The 15,190-nt window shown below is 39.8% G+C and overlaps 1 protein-coding gene across 3 annotated transcripts in view; it reads right to left on the reverse strand.

Annotated features, from left to right (window-relative positions):
* The window catches only part of ASPH (aspartate beta-hydroxylase), a 208,054-nt gene that overhangs the window by 169,018 nt on the left and 23,846 nt on the right, over positions 1-15,190 (reverse strand). For 2 of the 3 annotated variants that reach the window (XM_046641925.1, XM_046641924.1), the window contains exon 2: positions 2,496-2,645. In XM_046641925.1, the coding sequence (XP_046497881.1) occupies positions 2,496-2,645 (150 nt within the window). Of the gene's footprint in view, positions 1-2,495; positions 2,646-8,213; positions 8,466-15,190 lie in introns of those variants that run through there. The other variant, XM_046641926.1, reaches the window with a different exon arrangement.

Below are 15,190 nucleotides of genomic sequence, written 5' to 3' on the forward strand. Positions count from 1 at the left end.
ATTAACATTGAGTATAACACTAAAATAAGAGGACAATTAATTTTATATTTTACACTAATGATTTACAACAGAAGTATCATGAATCAACCTTAAAAAAAAACTGTTCTGGAAATAAAGTATATAAAACTGGCTTCTTGAAATTACAAAGGAAAATTTGCAGTTGTCTACTTAAAAACTTTAGCACTGGCCATCTACTACTCAGAAAAAATATAAGGCTTAAAACAGATGAGCTGAGAAGACACTATCACCACAGCCTTTCCTCTTCAAGAACAGTAAATACATATTTTAAGGCTTTAATAAAGCTTTATCATCTAGGAGTGCCGTTACGTTTAGCATTCAAATATGAGTCAAATATATTCGATTCCCTAAAAAAATCCTAAAATCAACATGATTTATAATTCATCATTGGACTATGGTTGTGAAGAGACACAATAATGTACAGCAATATTTTAAACAAGATTCACAAATAAAGTATTATAAAAAACCATGTGGCATCACTGTCACCACTTCTTTAATAAAATGTAAATTAAAACATTGCATAAAAGCAGGCGACTTTTGGAGTAGAGTAGCTATGAGTATTCTTCACCCTCCCAGAGCCCTGGTTCTACGTAGGAAGATAGTTAACTTGCTGTCTAAAAGTCTAGCCTAGAAAGCACACACACATTACAAATGATAGTAATAATAACAATGGAGAAGGAAGTTATTTCTATTGCCAAGAAAATATAAAATGAAAAGCATTGATCTGCAGGTCAAAGGTATACATAGCACAGAGCTCAAAGAACATTAAAAAGATAGAAAATACCATACTTTCTGACAGACTTGAAAGGGGAAATTGGTCCTACCACTTACATTCTCTAATGCAGACGCTAAGAAAACTAGTAGGAGGAGGAGGAGGTTTCAGAGACTAACAAAAGTAGACTTAAGACGCATCTCCAACAGCCTACCTTGAAGTACCTCTGATAAGTTATAACGGAAGTCCTTTGCTTTGGCTGCATGCATGTAAAAACATGAAAATTGTTACTTGTGCTTAAAGGTACAAACACTTTAAATCTCTTCTTTTGTTTCACAGACTTTCTCTAGCAACGTCTCACTGTAAGTCAACAAAAGCACAGATCTACTCAAAAGTTTGGTAAGCGTGTTTTGTTATTCTTTGCCTCTTTCTCCTCAGAAAGAGGCTATAACCTAACAAGTAAAGAAGTACAGGAGGGTCGATGGAAGGAGGGGGTTTTCTGTGCAACACTGTACCCAGAGAGAATGTGCATTTTTCATAGTGACAGGGTCACCTCTCTCACTGCATTATTAAAGGGGAAGGCCATTGACTCACAATAGCCAAAAAGTCGAAACAACCCAAACGTCTACCGCTGATAAATGGATAAGCAAAATGTGGCATACCCATACAGTGGAATATTATTCAGTCTTAAAATGGAATAAGTACTGAACCTTGAAAACATTATGCTAAGAGCAAAAAGGGAGACACAAAAGGCCGCATACTGTATGATTCCAATTATATGAAATATCCCAAATAGGCAAATCCATAGATACAGAAAGTGTACTAGCGTTGGCCAGGAGAGGGGGACTGGGTGCTCTGGTGGGCGGGATGATGGAAATGTTCTGGAATCAGATAACGATGATGATAGCATAAAATGATGAATATATTAAAAACCAGTGAACTGTGCATTTTCAAATATTTACAACATTGAATTTCATGTTATGCGAATTCTACCTCAAAATTTAAAAAAAGACTTGGTGAAGTGAAAAAGAAAAAGGAGTATGACTCCAAAAATGGTAAAGAATCACTAATGTAAAAAAAAAAAATCACAAAAAATTGCAATGATTATGGGGAGAGAAAAGGAAAAAGGAGGACAACTATCTGAGAATAACATAGCAACTTCCTGAGAACAGCATACAGACCACACCTATACACACACACACCCTTATACTAAACACCTAGAAACACACTGACATCCACACCCGCCATCCCAGCATTTACACACACAGTCACAGCACCTAGACACACACACTAACATCCACACACCCATATCCCAGCACTTACACACACACACACCCCTACACACACTGATTCCAACAAAGACAAACAGGAGTGCGCTTTGAAATGCTCTTAAGGCAGGGTTTGCGATTTGTGTGTTTATGATCCATTAATGTGCCCTTAAATAAATTCACTGGCTCGTGACCAATATTTTTAAAATCCATAACGTAACAAAATGGAATAGAATTATAGAGTATTGTGCGTAGTGAGAATAACTACTGTCTGACAAAACTTTTCTGTGTGATATACATACAACATGAAGCCTATTTTCTTTTTGCTACAGATCATGTTCAAAGAAGCTGAAAAGTCACTATTCCAAGGTAGAGAACCAGTGAAAGGCTACAGAAATTAACGGTACCAAAAAGATGATGATAAACCTTTAAGATTACTAAAGGATTTCATTTATGCTTTTACAAATTCACATAAGAAATGATATCAAAATTCTTACCTAAAACTTCCTCATAATCAACAAGATCAAACCAGACAACGGCTACTGATGTCCAAACTCCCAGCAAGGCAATGACCATAAACCACGTGAAAAATGAACTTCCAGAAAGTCCTCCTTTCTTCCCATTCTTGTGTCCTCCATGCTTTGTCTCTGTTTAAAAATAAAACAGATATATAATCTCATTATATAAGAAGGAATCGCTTTATTGAACACCTCTCTTCGCTGAATTACTGCTCCAGCAATTTGACAGTATTTACAAATGGTAAATCCTTTCAAAAACAGTTTTCACTTAAATTCTCAAAACATGTTACACGAAATAATGATTCTGAAAAAGGAAAAGCTTCTGCTTAAGACAACACCACAGTAAAATCTTAACTTCAAAGTAATAAAAGAAAGAAACTACTGATGGGCTAACAACAAATATTCATAGAATATATATATTTCTTCCTTGTTAGTTCTCTATGCTACCTACCTAAATATAACCTCCTTCAAAGTTCAGAGTATATCAACAACTTAAGGAAATCATATAGAAATGCAGCCAAATCCTTTTCTCTGTCCCATTTAGTTTCTGTGGAATCTTAAAAACTTTGTTAACTGCCACTGAAAATATCTCCCCCAAAAATCACTCCATATTCTTAGCCAGAGAGAGACAGAAGGAAGGAAACTATTTATAGGAAAGAGAGGTCAGGGAAGAAGAGAAACAAAACAGTCCACTAACTCAGTCCTCCTCCTTTACAAGATCCACTGGGACCTATGGAAACAGGAAAAGGCTCAGCCACAATTGGTCTCAATGCAGGAAACAGCTTTGTAAACTGCTGTCCACCAAAAGTATCATTTATCACATTGGATATGTTTAATACACTGCACAGTCTTCTGGAAATATTCTTCCTACAGCCCAAAATAAACAAGAATAATGAGAGTCAAGTGATATTAACAGAAAATGGTCAACACTGTCCTTAAAAGGAAGGACCATAATATTCAAATTTCTCTTAAAAAGGAATGTAATAAAAATTATATGAATATTAATAAATTGAAAAGATACGTCATATCCCAAAACACCCTTTGAGAAAAGGAAAAGATTATCAACAGGTAAAAAGTAGGACACTGTCTTCTACTGTTGACATGTGTCATCTCTTTCAAGGTGCTTCCGCATGCACAGCTGCACATGAGTCTCACAATGGTCTTGCCAGTGTTTCTCCAGAGGGCGTTTCTAGATGTTTATACAGGACAATTCTTCATCCTGTGCACTGTTCCTCACACTGCAGGGCAGCTGGCATCCCTGGTTTCCTCTGGTCTCAAAGGTAAGTAGCTCAAAGTGATTACAACAAACAAAAACACCCCCAAACATTTCCAAGTGTCCCCTATAGGGGCAGTGCCTGGTTGAGAACCGGTGGGGGGAAGGGCAGGAATAATCATCTCTGTTTTATAGAGAAAAGATTAAATGATTCACCCAAAGTCACCAGCACAAGTTGAGTGGAGGTAGGAATAAATCCTGACTTCTGTGGTCCCGAGTTGCTGGACCCATATGAGTGGGCCAAACTACATGATTTCAAAAAACCTCACTAGCTTTAACCTAGAACCTGCTTTCTGACTACTAAATCCATTTCTAATTACAGAATACTGGTAGCAGTTTTCCAGTGGCTCAAGTCAAGAACACACTCCCAATTCTTCTAAAAGAAAAAATGAAATGAAATTCTTCTTGTTAAAAAGATATACACATTTTTTAAACCAACCACTAGATCAACTTTTCAAAAGGAGTCATAAAAACTAAATCGATCTGAGAGAGAGTGTGTGTATACACACATTCAAACATACACATCTTTATCTATATTTAAGTATATAAAACTATGATGACTAAATAAGACAAATTTCACTCTTAAAGAAAAAGTCAATTTCCTTTTCTAATGTTCTTTAAATTGTAACAGATCCATCAAAAAGGGCCAGATTTATAAAAAATCATATGGTGAATTCACAGAAGTATACTTACCAAATAACACATGGCCATCTAATTTGCTTCTAACATGATCTATTAAGAGTCTCCTAAAAGCTGGCTATATAAAAACCAAATTTATACATTAAAAGAAATCCTTGCTGGGCACAGCGTCGCATATTAAATCCACTTAAAACAGGCTTCACTGTTTCATTATCTGAACATAGCCATGGGAGGGGGAGCCTAGGTAAAAATTTCTGCAATGTTGGCATGGGAAACGGATGATTTCTGATGTTCCTATGTATCTTAAGCATAGAAATAAGAAGAACAATATAAAATAAAGCACTGCTAAAATTTTTAAAAAGAGAAAAAAAAAGTGGGGGCCAGCCCTGTGGCCTAGTGGTTTAGTTCAGCACACTGCACTTCAGCAGCCTGGCTTTGCAGGTTCAGATTCCAGGCACCGACCTACACCACTCATCAAGCCATGCTGTGGTGGTGACCCACATATAAAGTGGAAGGAGGTTGGCACAAATGTCAGCCTCAGGGCAAACCTTCCTTAAGCAAAAAGAGGAAGACTGCCAATACATGTCAGCTCAGGGCTAATCTTTCTCACCAAAAGAAAAAATGAAAAGGAAAAAGCGTGTAGCTTCAGTGGGGGCAGGAGAGCACCCCATATTCGTAGCCATGTTGTGTGTTACTTTATTAAGCTTCTATAAACATGAAGACATTTTTTAATACTGTATTTAAAAACCCCTGTTTCTATATAACATATAGATATATGCATAATACCCATACAGATAGAATACTAATTATACTAAGAACAATGCCTTTGGGAACATCCATTTACTTCCAAATATGGAACTATAACAGTTAATGACTAAGAATGTTCCTCTCTTGGCTACTTATTGCCTCTAAGAATCAAAATTAATTTTTCTATTTAAAATGAGTCAAGGAAAACTGGGATTTTATCTCCTCTTGGACATTTTGTAATTGACACTAGTCTCTTGTATTGTTCCGTATTAACTAGCAAATGGTAAGGTTAAATCAACAGTTCATCCTTTTATCCACTCCACATATTTATTCAGCATACAGGTGCCAGACATGATACAATTTTTACTCAATAATTTAGTTTTCAAAATGTGTACCTGGATAAAAGTACACCCAAGACAATGCTATTTCAAATAAGCTTATAATAAAATAGCTAATAAACAAAATGATAATTTGAATTCAAAGTTCAATTCTTTCTCCAGTTCTATGTCTTTCTTAAAACAGAAATGGAGATGGAAAATTTTTGAAATTCTCAAAAGGAAAGCATCATTTATCCAAGTTAATTTAGTAACACTCATCTAAGTTTCTAACACCACCAAATATAAGTAAACAGTGGAACAAGTTTTTTTTTAAAAATTATATAAATGCATGCATCAAAACAGAGAGAAGGGATTGGAAGGGCATGGAGAGAGAAACCCAAGCACAGTAAAGAATACACCTTTACCTAGAATCTATTTACATTGACTTTAGACATGATTCTAACAACTTCCATCAAATTTCCTAACTCACTGCACAAAACTACAGAATAGACTTTAAAGAACATCTAACCCAAGAGAGTTAAAGCTGATGAGGGAAGGCCTATAAGAGGCATGAATACCAGCAGCAAGAGTGGACACAGACCTTGAAAAGAACAGTGGCAGGAGGCCATTTATGATTGATGCCTGGAGGCAAATCCTGAATAGTCCTTAAAATAATCTTTAGTACAAAGAAATGATATTCATATTGATTCTGTCACTAAAATATTATCTTAAACTGTTTAAAAATGCATAAAATGTATAATGTCTCAGAGATTTTCATTCAAAATAACTTTTCTTAGATTTATCATTTTAAAAGGTAAATGTCCAAAAAGAGTAAACATTACTTAGCTAGAATATGAAATTAGCAGCAATATTTTATCTATCCCTTTATAATGTCAAATGAATGAGGTGTCACCCCAGTGTTATTTATCTTATTACTGTTAATATTTACTAATTCCATAAAGGAACAAAACAGTAAATTATAGAAAAGAGCCTTTCCTAAGACATCTCTTTTAGAGGAACTTTTTAATAGACACCAAATCATACACTCTTGATATGTCACTTTCTAAATACGGTGTGCCTAGTCCCAAAGGGCAGATCAGTTAAACTAAAAAAGCATAGCAAGATAAACCCTTCACGAGGGTTTAAAACTCCCTAGGCAAACCTGAAACCAGTACTTTGTTCCAAAGGTATTCTGGAAGAACACCTCGTAGTCAGCCCTATTTTCTAAGGTCAGAGTAAATCTAGGAGTCTTCACTTCATTTTCTGGCTCCATATTTGACCTGTAGTCCCAGAGATTAGCCAAAAAGATTTTTTTTAATGCGGGTTCAGAATATGGCAAGAACTATGTGATTCACTGTTTTCCATGCTGACCATCAAAAGCAGTGACCTCCAAATCATAAACTGGTCTTACATACTACCAAACGCAGAAGATTACCGTGATGAGCAACGGGACGTGTGACCCTCCAAAATAAAGACAGGTCTAGGAGCAACAGGGGATTTTATTTATTTGGTTGAGGAAAGGGAAAATAGAAGATGCACCCCAGCACCTGAACAGTAGTCAATTACTTAACTGGTCTACAACTAACTGAATTACAAATCAACCATTTACGAGTTTTGGTTAGCACTGCTGGTGATTTCATAGTTATACAAAAACGCTACACACAAAGTTTGTAAAAACCGTCAAGCCATTCATCAAACTGATTATTTTTCCATGTTACAAAATGTCACCCTTTGGGAGCCAAGAACTGTTCAAAGTAGGTGAGAAGTAACAGCTGACTTTGCCTCACTGTGTAGATTATGTAATCCATGGAGAAGGGGAGAAATGCGTTCCAAGAGAACTAAAAGTCAGATAGAGATCTCAGATTCTTCTTCATGGCTGCATGAGGCACTTTATCGGAATAGTCAAGCGACCTATCCTAACCGTTTATTCAAAACTGTTCAAAGGAGAAATGTCATATTCTCCATGTTAATAATAGAACCCTTCCAGTGGTCACCTAGGCAGCTAAGGGTTGGAAGCAGTCTTAATACATCAAATCTTTTTCTTTAATTTTCAATATAATAAGCCAACGTAGCTTGCTTTCAATCAAATGGAGGATAATCAACTTACAAAGTAAAACAAAAGCAAACATACACAAAAATCTATATCAACACGTCATTAAAGAGCACTCGAAGGCCAATGTTTCAATTTGAAGAAGCAAAATAAAATCCTAGTGCCTTTTCTTTGCGTTCATTTCTGCTTCTCCAAAATTAGGTCAGTTTCCACATATGCTAAGTCTTTGCTTGAGCCAACTAAATGTGCTCATTAATACAAGATGGGACTTACGCATGCCTTCAATTTCCCATAATTTTACATGAGATCTAAAGACACACAATTCTTCAAATTCACTGTAATTAACTTAGAAGACTATGGAAGACCGCTTCCACATTTTTCTGAAGTTTGTAAAATGCGGTCTCTGGTAGCACAACATACTAAAAGAGATTCTGAGTCAAGACACCAAAACATATTCAGACTAAAGACAGATTATTCCTTGAAAGGTTAAACTACTGTGAAAAACTAAACTACTCTGAAAACCAGGAGTTCAAAATAGAATAGAATGCAGAAGAGGCAGTCAAAGTACGTAGTCAAAAATACTTGAACAGCGCACAACTGAAAATAAAGCTAAAAACTGCCAGCTAGATCCCAAACCACTTTTAACTCAAACAGTAAAAATACACCTTTACCTTCAGCCATTGTGATTTCTTCAATCCATAAATAATATATGCTGAAGGGAAAAAATCACCGTGCGATGAGCGGGTCTGGGGCAGGCCGCATGCCCGTCCCTCCGAGGGCTCTGGAGGGGCTGCCACGGGCAAGGCCTCCGGACCTGAAATCGGACCTGCCTGCACACTCAGCTCACCAGCTATTTTTAGAGGCCTCTTCCTCATGGCCAAATACTGCTAACCACTCAGGCTGACATGCACTCCTAACAATTCGACAGCCTTGCTCCCACTTATGGGATTCCTTTCTCAGTTGGTCCTATCTCCCAAATCCAAACTCCAAAAAAAATCAAGCATGCAGGAAAAAATGAAATGGAACAAATTGTACTGCCAGTTTTGTTTTCTTGGAATCAGTCTTTAATGGTTTTAGACTACGTACCAAATCATTCAAAACTGAAACAAGTCTTGCTACAAAATGTGGCCCCACGCCCAGAAACAGCTTGATTTGGCCCTTCAGAATCTAACCACATGCCTATGTGAAAAGACCGTGACTTAGTTTGTTTGCATGAAACAGAAGCCTAAATGGTAAGAAATTAATTAAAGCTCTAGAATTCTGATTCACAGGCAGTACCATCCCAAGACTAATTCCTCCAACAGCAAAAGTAAAGGGACAATAAAAAAATGTTCCACTAGAGAAGAAGGAGAAAGAGCTGGGAAGGAAGGCATAGAGGGGATGGGACGGGAGAGAAAGTGAAGGAGGGAAGGAACAGACGGAAGGGTGGAAGGAGGGGATAGGGAAAGAAGGGGCTCTCCAGCACTAAGAGTGGTGATCTAGGAAATATTATCTCAGAGAGGGACCTAAAGAGAGACTACACAGGGACCAAGCCAGTGGCATAGTGGTTAAGTTCACATGCTCTGCTTCAGCGGCCCAGGGTTCACCAGTTCAGATCCCAGGAGCGGACCTATGCACTGCTTACCAAGCCATGCTGTGGCAGGCATCCCACATATGAAAAATAGAGGAAGATGGGTACAGATGTTAGTTCAGGGCCAATCTTCCTCAGCAAAAAAAAAAAAAAAGAGGAGGATTGGTGGTAGATGTTAGCTCAGAGCTCATCTTCCTCAAAAAAAAAAAAAAAGAGAGACTATACAACTGCATTCTGATTTTTCTCTACCTTCCTCCAACCCCATCTCCAAATATTCTCTTCTGGGAAATAAAACCAGCCCAGCAATTCTAGTACCATTTATTCCCTGATTTTTAGATTAGTGGTTCACAGAATTCATCAGAGCTCTGATTAGTATACTAAATTAATTTAGCACAAGTAGTATCCAGGGCAATGCAGCAGCCTTTAAAGTTGTTTGTAAATCTTTAACTTTTTCAGTCAAATTGAAAGCTTCACACACAAATCAAACACTTAAACGTTGTGAAGAGGGGTCAGCAACCTATGGCACCAACATTCGATGGTCCAGAGCTGGGAGAGAGAACAAGGCATCAGGGCCAATGAAGCAAAACTGAGGAGTGACCTAGGTGTCCTCTGACCAAGAGCCATGTCCTCCCTTCCTCTCCTCAAGGATCTGTCCCACTCGAGTTAGCGCTGGCTAAAATGTTACAAGATAAGGAATCATTTGTTGACAGCGGTTTAAGATGACCCACCATCACACAAATTTCTTAGACAAATATTTCAGAAGCTTTCTTTTGTTTTGTTGTCTTCAGCATGAGAGGGAGAGTGACAAGAGACCCTTCCTGGGACCACCGGGAACCCAGCCACCACACTCACATGGCAGGTAGCCCGTTTCAGACCTCAGAGACCAGGCTTCAATACCTGGCTTCTTTATTCACTTTGATTTGGGGAAGGTCATCCAACTTCTGGGCCTCAATTTCCTTTCCTATAAAATGCACCTTGGCACAAACTGGCCATGGAAATATTTGCTGAAGTCATCCACATGACATGTTTACTGAATCAAAGAGGACAAGTGCACAAGGCTCCTGACCTCTAGTCCCAGCACTTCTCAGGACCCTAGCCTGCCACCCGGACTGCCGGAGGGCCGGGGTTTCTTGCCTCCCTTCACCGGCCTGGACAAGGCCTGCTGCATTCTCAGTTACAGGTCTGGGGCCAAGTGCTGAACTGAGACAAGAGTCACGGCTCTTAAATCTGGGCCTACTTCACCCCGAGGCTTCTTCAACACAGCTGCGGTTATTCCTGCTCGACAAATCCTGATTAGCCGTATTCAAACATCCTACGTTAATGGTCCTTTGTCTTTCACAACAATTTTACAGGCATTTAGACTAAATGTCTTCCTTTCTCAGTTTCACAACAATGGCAGACCTTTTATTCTAGATAGGGTGATTAGGACAAATCTCTCTGAAATAACATTTAATCTATGAAATTTCTTAAGGAAAAAGAAACTCTGAATTCCAAGTAACTATCTCTTATAATAACAACTCATTTTTATGATGGAAAATGTTTATGAAAAGTTTAAAAATAAATTTAATTTGCATATAGCAAATCATGTTTTTAAAATCCTAGCAAAGACAACTAAAGTTAACTACTCCTGGTAATAGTTGCTGGAACTCACAGCAAACTCCTGGCTCTAAGCAAAGACCAGATGTCTAACGTGCTCTGAGACTATTATTATCAGGCTGAGGCCACTAGAGACCACAAGAGCCATGACCTTATATTCTTGACCTATGTTCAGGGCTCTGCCTGCCTCCCACATCTACTAGGTAAAAATCCTCAGACCTCTTATGGGTCAACACTGACTACTTTCCTCCCCTCTGCCAATCAGCTGTCATTTACAGCAGTGGTTGCCACACTTGTGAGCACATCAGTCACCTGGAGGGCCCACCCCAGAGTTTCTGATTCTGCAGGTCTGGAGGGCCTCGAGAATCCGCATCTCTAGGAAGTTCCCAGGTGATCGGACGCTGCTGCTCTAGGGACCACACCTAAAGAGACTCGCTGCACTGCTGCACCCAGCATCCCTAATTCTCAGGCTCTGGCACAGGTGGAAAGGAACTCTTGTTTTACCAATTTCCAGACCACCCTTTCCTTATCACCTAAAAAGAAAACAAAAAAACCCTGTTGCTCTGAGGTCCATGCCATCCAACTATACTACCCTCCACCCCGCTCAGCAGTGTCACCAACCACCTCCAGTGCCCTCTCCCCTCAGCGAAGTCTTCTACACCTCGATTCCAGCCAGGACCACGTGATTTCAACGTCTTCCTGTGTGGCCAACGTGACAGGTTCTCTTCGCTTCCCTTCTTCATCCTCAGCGACCTTGTTCCCCTCTGTTCTATATCCAACACTCATTCTTACATTCTTACCACGGATCTAATCCACCTTCTAACCACATCTCCATTCTTAGTGAATATCTCTGTAGCTCTCCCGGTACAACCATCCTAACAGATTTTGTAAGCGTGCTAAGAAAGCTCTGCTTGTTTGGGTCTAAGAAAAGCTGCAGGATATCATGAGATACCAAAAATACATTTCTTTAAAACAAAAACAAAAATCTTTTCCTCTACATAGAGTCTCCAAAGCAAACATGAGCAAGTTTTACCATTCTAAACCTAATCTTAAACAGCTTAGAATTACAAAAGTAACAAACGGCAACTCCGCAGACGTGGAGGAAAATCTACCTAAATAGACCACCTCTGGCCACGGAACACCACCTCCATACGTGAAGGTTTAGGTTCTACTGAGTATGTGATGCACAGAATGAAAACAGCCAATCTGATCACAACCATCCTATCTTTGCAGCTTGTTTACTCAAAAATTTCTTCTTATCCTACAGTTGTCTTGCTTCTACTTTCTTCTTTTCCCCTCTTCACCTGCTGCCTTCACATCTTTCCACATCCATCGTCAGAGTCCGTAGTTCACCATTTAAATCACTCGCTGATTCACCAGACTCCCTTCTCCTCTCCCCTGCACTGCATCAGTCCGCCGTAATTGCCTCCCTGGACGAACACAATTACTCACGTTCTCCATGACGGCAGGGGCAGCCAGGCACACCAAGGGAAAAGCAGGCACAGGACACAGTGGCGCCAACCACAACCAGCCCTCAGGACTGCCTGTCAATCCCACCACACATCTCTGGAAAACTCACTTTCCCAATCCCCAAAAGGACTTTCAAACTTCTCTGCCGCTGAAGTATCCTATCTTCTCATATTCAAAAATGCCATTGCCTCTTATACCACAGAGAGAACCGAACCATCAGGAGGACACCGTGTTGACTGTGCGCTGCCAACCATCACAAACCTAGATTCACCTGCACTCGTCCTCTGCTTTCCTCCTAATTCCTCAGCTCTCTCACACTCTATCTTTTCACTCTCCTGTACCACCAGCCTCTCTGCCTTTACTGCATCTTCCCTCAACCCCATAGCTAGCTCCTGCTCTCTTTCTCCTTCTTATTACAGATATAATTCCCAACAGAGCTGTTAGTTCACTGCTTTCATTTTCTAACTGCCCATTCACTCCTGACAACCTGTACGCTGCAATCTAGCTTCTGCAGTGCAGTAGCTCCAATGTCACACCAATGCCTTCCATATCATAAAATTCAACAAAAAATTTTCAGTCCTCATCTTATTTGCCCTCTCAGAATTCTCTCTCCTTTTTAAACATTCTCTTCCCTTGACCTTCATTACTTCAGAATCATCTGGTATTTCTTCTACCTTTCTGAACTTTCTAATTCTCAATCTCCTTTGCCAGCTCATTCTCCTCTAGTTGACCTTTTTCTTTTTTTTTTTTTTTGGTGAGGAAGATTTGCCCTGAGCTAACATCTGTTGCCAATCCTCCTCTTTTTGCTTGAGGAAGACTGTCGCTTAGCTAACATCTGTGCCAATCTTCCCCCATTTTGTACGTGGGTTGCTGCCACCGCATGGCTTGATGAGTGCTGTGTAAGTCCACACCCGGGATCCAAACTCATGAACCCTGGGCTGCCAAAGCAGAGCATGCGAACTTAACCACTATGGCACCACACTGGCCTTAGTTGACTTTTAAAGGTAGAAATTCCAGAGGCCAGCTCTGTGGCCTAGTGCTTAAGTTCAGCATGCTCTGCTTCGGCACCCTGGGTTCGGTTCCTGGGTGCAGACCTACACCACTCATCAGTAGTCATGCTGTGGCGGCGAGCCACATACAAAATAGAGGAAGATTGGCACAGATGTTAGCTGAGGGTGAATCTTCCTCAGCAAAAGAAGAAATTCCAAAAGCCCTGGTCCTATGCCAGCTCCCTAGCTGACTTCAACTACCTTCTATATAGCTTAAATTTTTATCTCCTTCGAGCTCCAAACCCACACATCAGTCCACTCAATATCCCATTTGAATGACTTACAAAAACCCCAAACTCAGCATGTACACAAGTGAACCCATGATCTTTCCCCTCTCCTCTCCAGTGTTCTAAATCTCAGAAGCACTTCCATCAAGCCAGTTGCTTAAACCAAAAACTTTGAATTCATCCTTGACTTCATATTCTTCCTCTTTTCCCAAACACCCATCTCTCAAATCAGAATTTCTCCATCAGGCTGTTGCAAATAGGTTACAACTATGCCCAGATATGAATTCCCCTCAGCACCTGGGTCATCCTTGTCTATTTACCCCAGTCTCATATTTTTAAAAAGCATTTATGTGTGCCATGACATGAAAAAGTGAGAAACTGTCTCAAATCACCCATATTTCTGCCTCTCTACTGTGGCCATCCATATCCAAGTTACCATCATCTCCTAGGCTACTGCACAACCTTAACATAACCTTTACTGCTCCATAGAGCAGTCAGAATAATTGTTTTAAATCTGAACATATCATTACCCTGTTAATCCTTCTCAATGGCTTCACTTGAGTCTTAGGATAAAATAAAAATCTTCAATGTGGCCTGTAAGACTCTACTTGACAAGGCCCCAGCCTACCACTCTGGTCTTAGTCTTGTGTCATTTCCCCAGCTGTGTATATTCCAGATACAGAAATACTCACCAGGCTCTTTCCTGTCTCAAGAACTCTTCAGAGGCCATTCCCTCCTCCTGAAATGTCAACACTGTTGTACCATCGTGGATCTCCCCCGAGCCTGGATATCTCCTGCTCTGTCTGCTTAAATACCACCTCTTCCAGGAAGCCTTCCCCTACTACTATGAGAGCATTTTCTAATATGCGCTTCTCCTTCGTGGCATTATTTCATTAGTAATTAGACAATTATGCAATAATTCATTTCCCAGTCTTTTTCTACCTTCAGAATGCAAGTTTCACGAAGCCAGGGACTGAGCCTCCCTTGTTCATTACATATTTGCCTTGCACCTAGTAGGAACCTAACAACCGTTTGTTAAATAAGTGAGAAAATTCCTTCTCAAATTCTTGCTATTATACAAGTAATCAAACCTCGTCCTGCTAACACTTCAGAAGCAAGGCAGCAAAGTTTAACCGAACTGCCAGGTCCCTTCAAGTTTCCTCACCTCCATGAATTCAATTATCCTAAAATTAATTCACAAAAGGAAAAGACCTACAAATAGTTGAGAGAGATAACAAGAAAGAAGCCCAGTGGTTCCCAAACACTGGTTATGAACCCAAATCCGTCCATGATAAAGTTTTCACTGCTCTGTGTCAGAGGAATTCCTCACTCATCAATCTTGGGTGACTGAGACGCAGGCTGAACACGAGAAGGCCAAGCAGGAAGGGTGTCGCAGCTCACTGAGCTGACCCAACAGCCAGACCCCTAATGCTGCTCTCTTGACTGGCCCTGTGCAGAAAAGGCTGGAAGGGTGACGAGGGCCTGCTATGAGTTTTAGAATTTAGGAAAACAAAATTGAGAAAGGCATTTTCATTTCATCAGTATAAGTAAGATAAAGTGAAATATTAGCAACACCTATCTATATCAGCCTCCAGCTATTTTTTGGAACCTTTATTATCCTTTGGAACCCCAAAGTGAGGAAGCACTAGCCTTGTATAAGCCTATGTTTGTACTCCCACTAAGGAACAACTGAATCAAAACATGGTCCATCACCCCCCACCTGAGGAACCTGTGAT

This window comes from Equus quagga, chromosome 16 (genome assembly GCF_021613505.1).
Source record: "Equus quagga isolate Etosha38 chromosome 16, UCLA_HA_Equagga_1.0, whole genome shotgun sequence".
NCBI classification, from domain to species: Eukaryota; Metazoa; Chordata; class Mammalia; order Perissodactyla; family Equidae; genus Equus; species Equus quagga.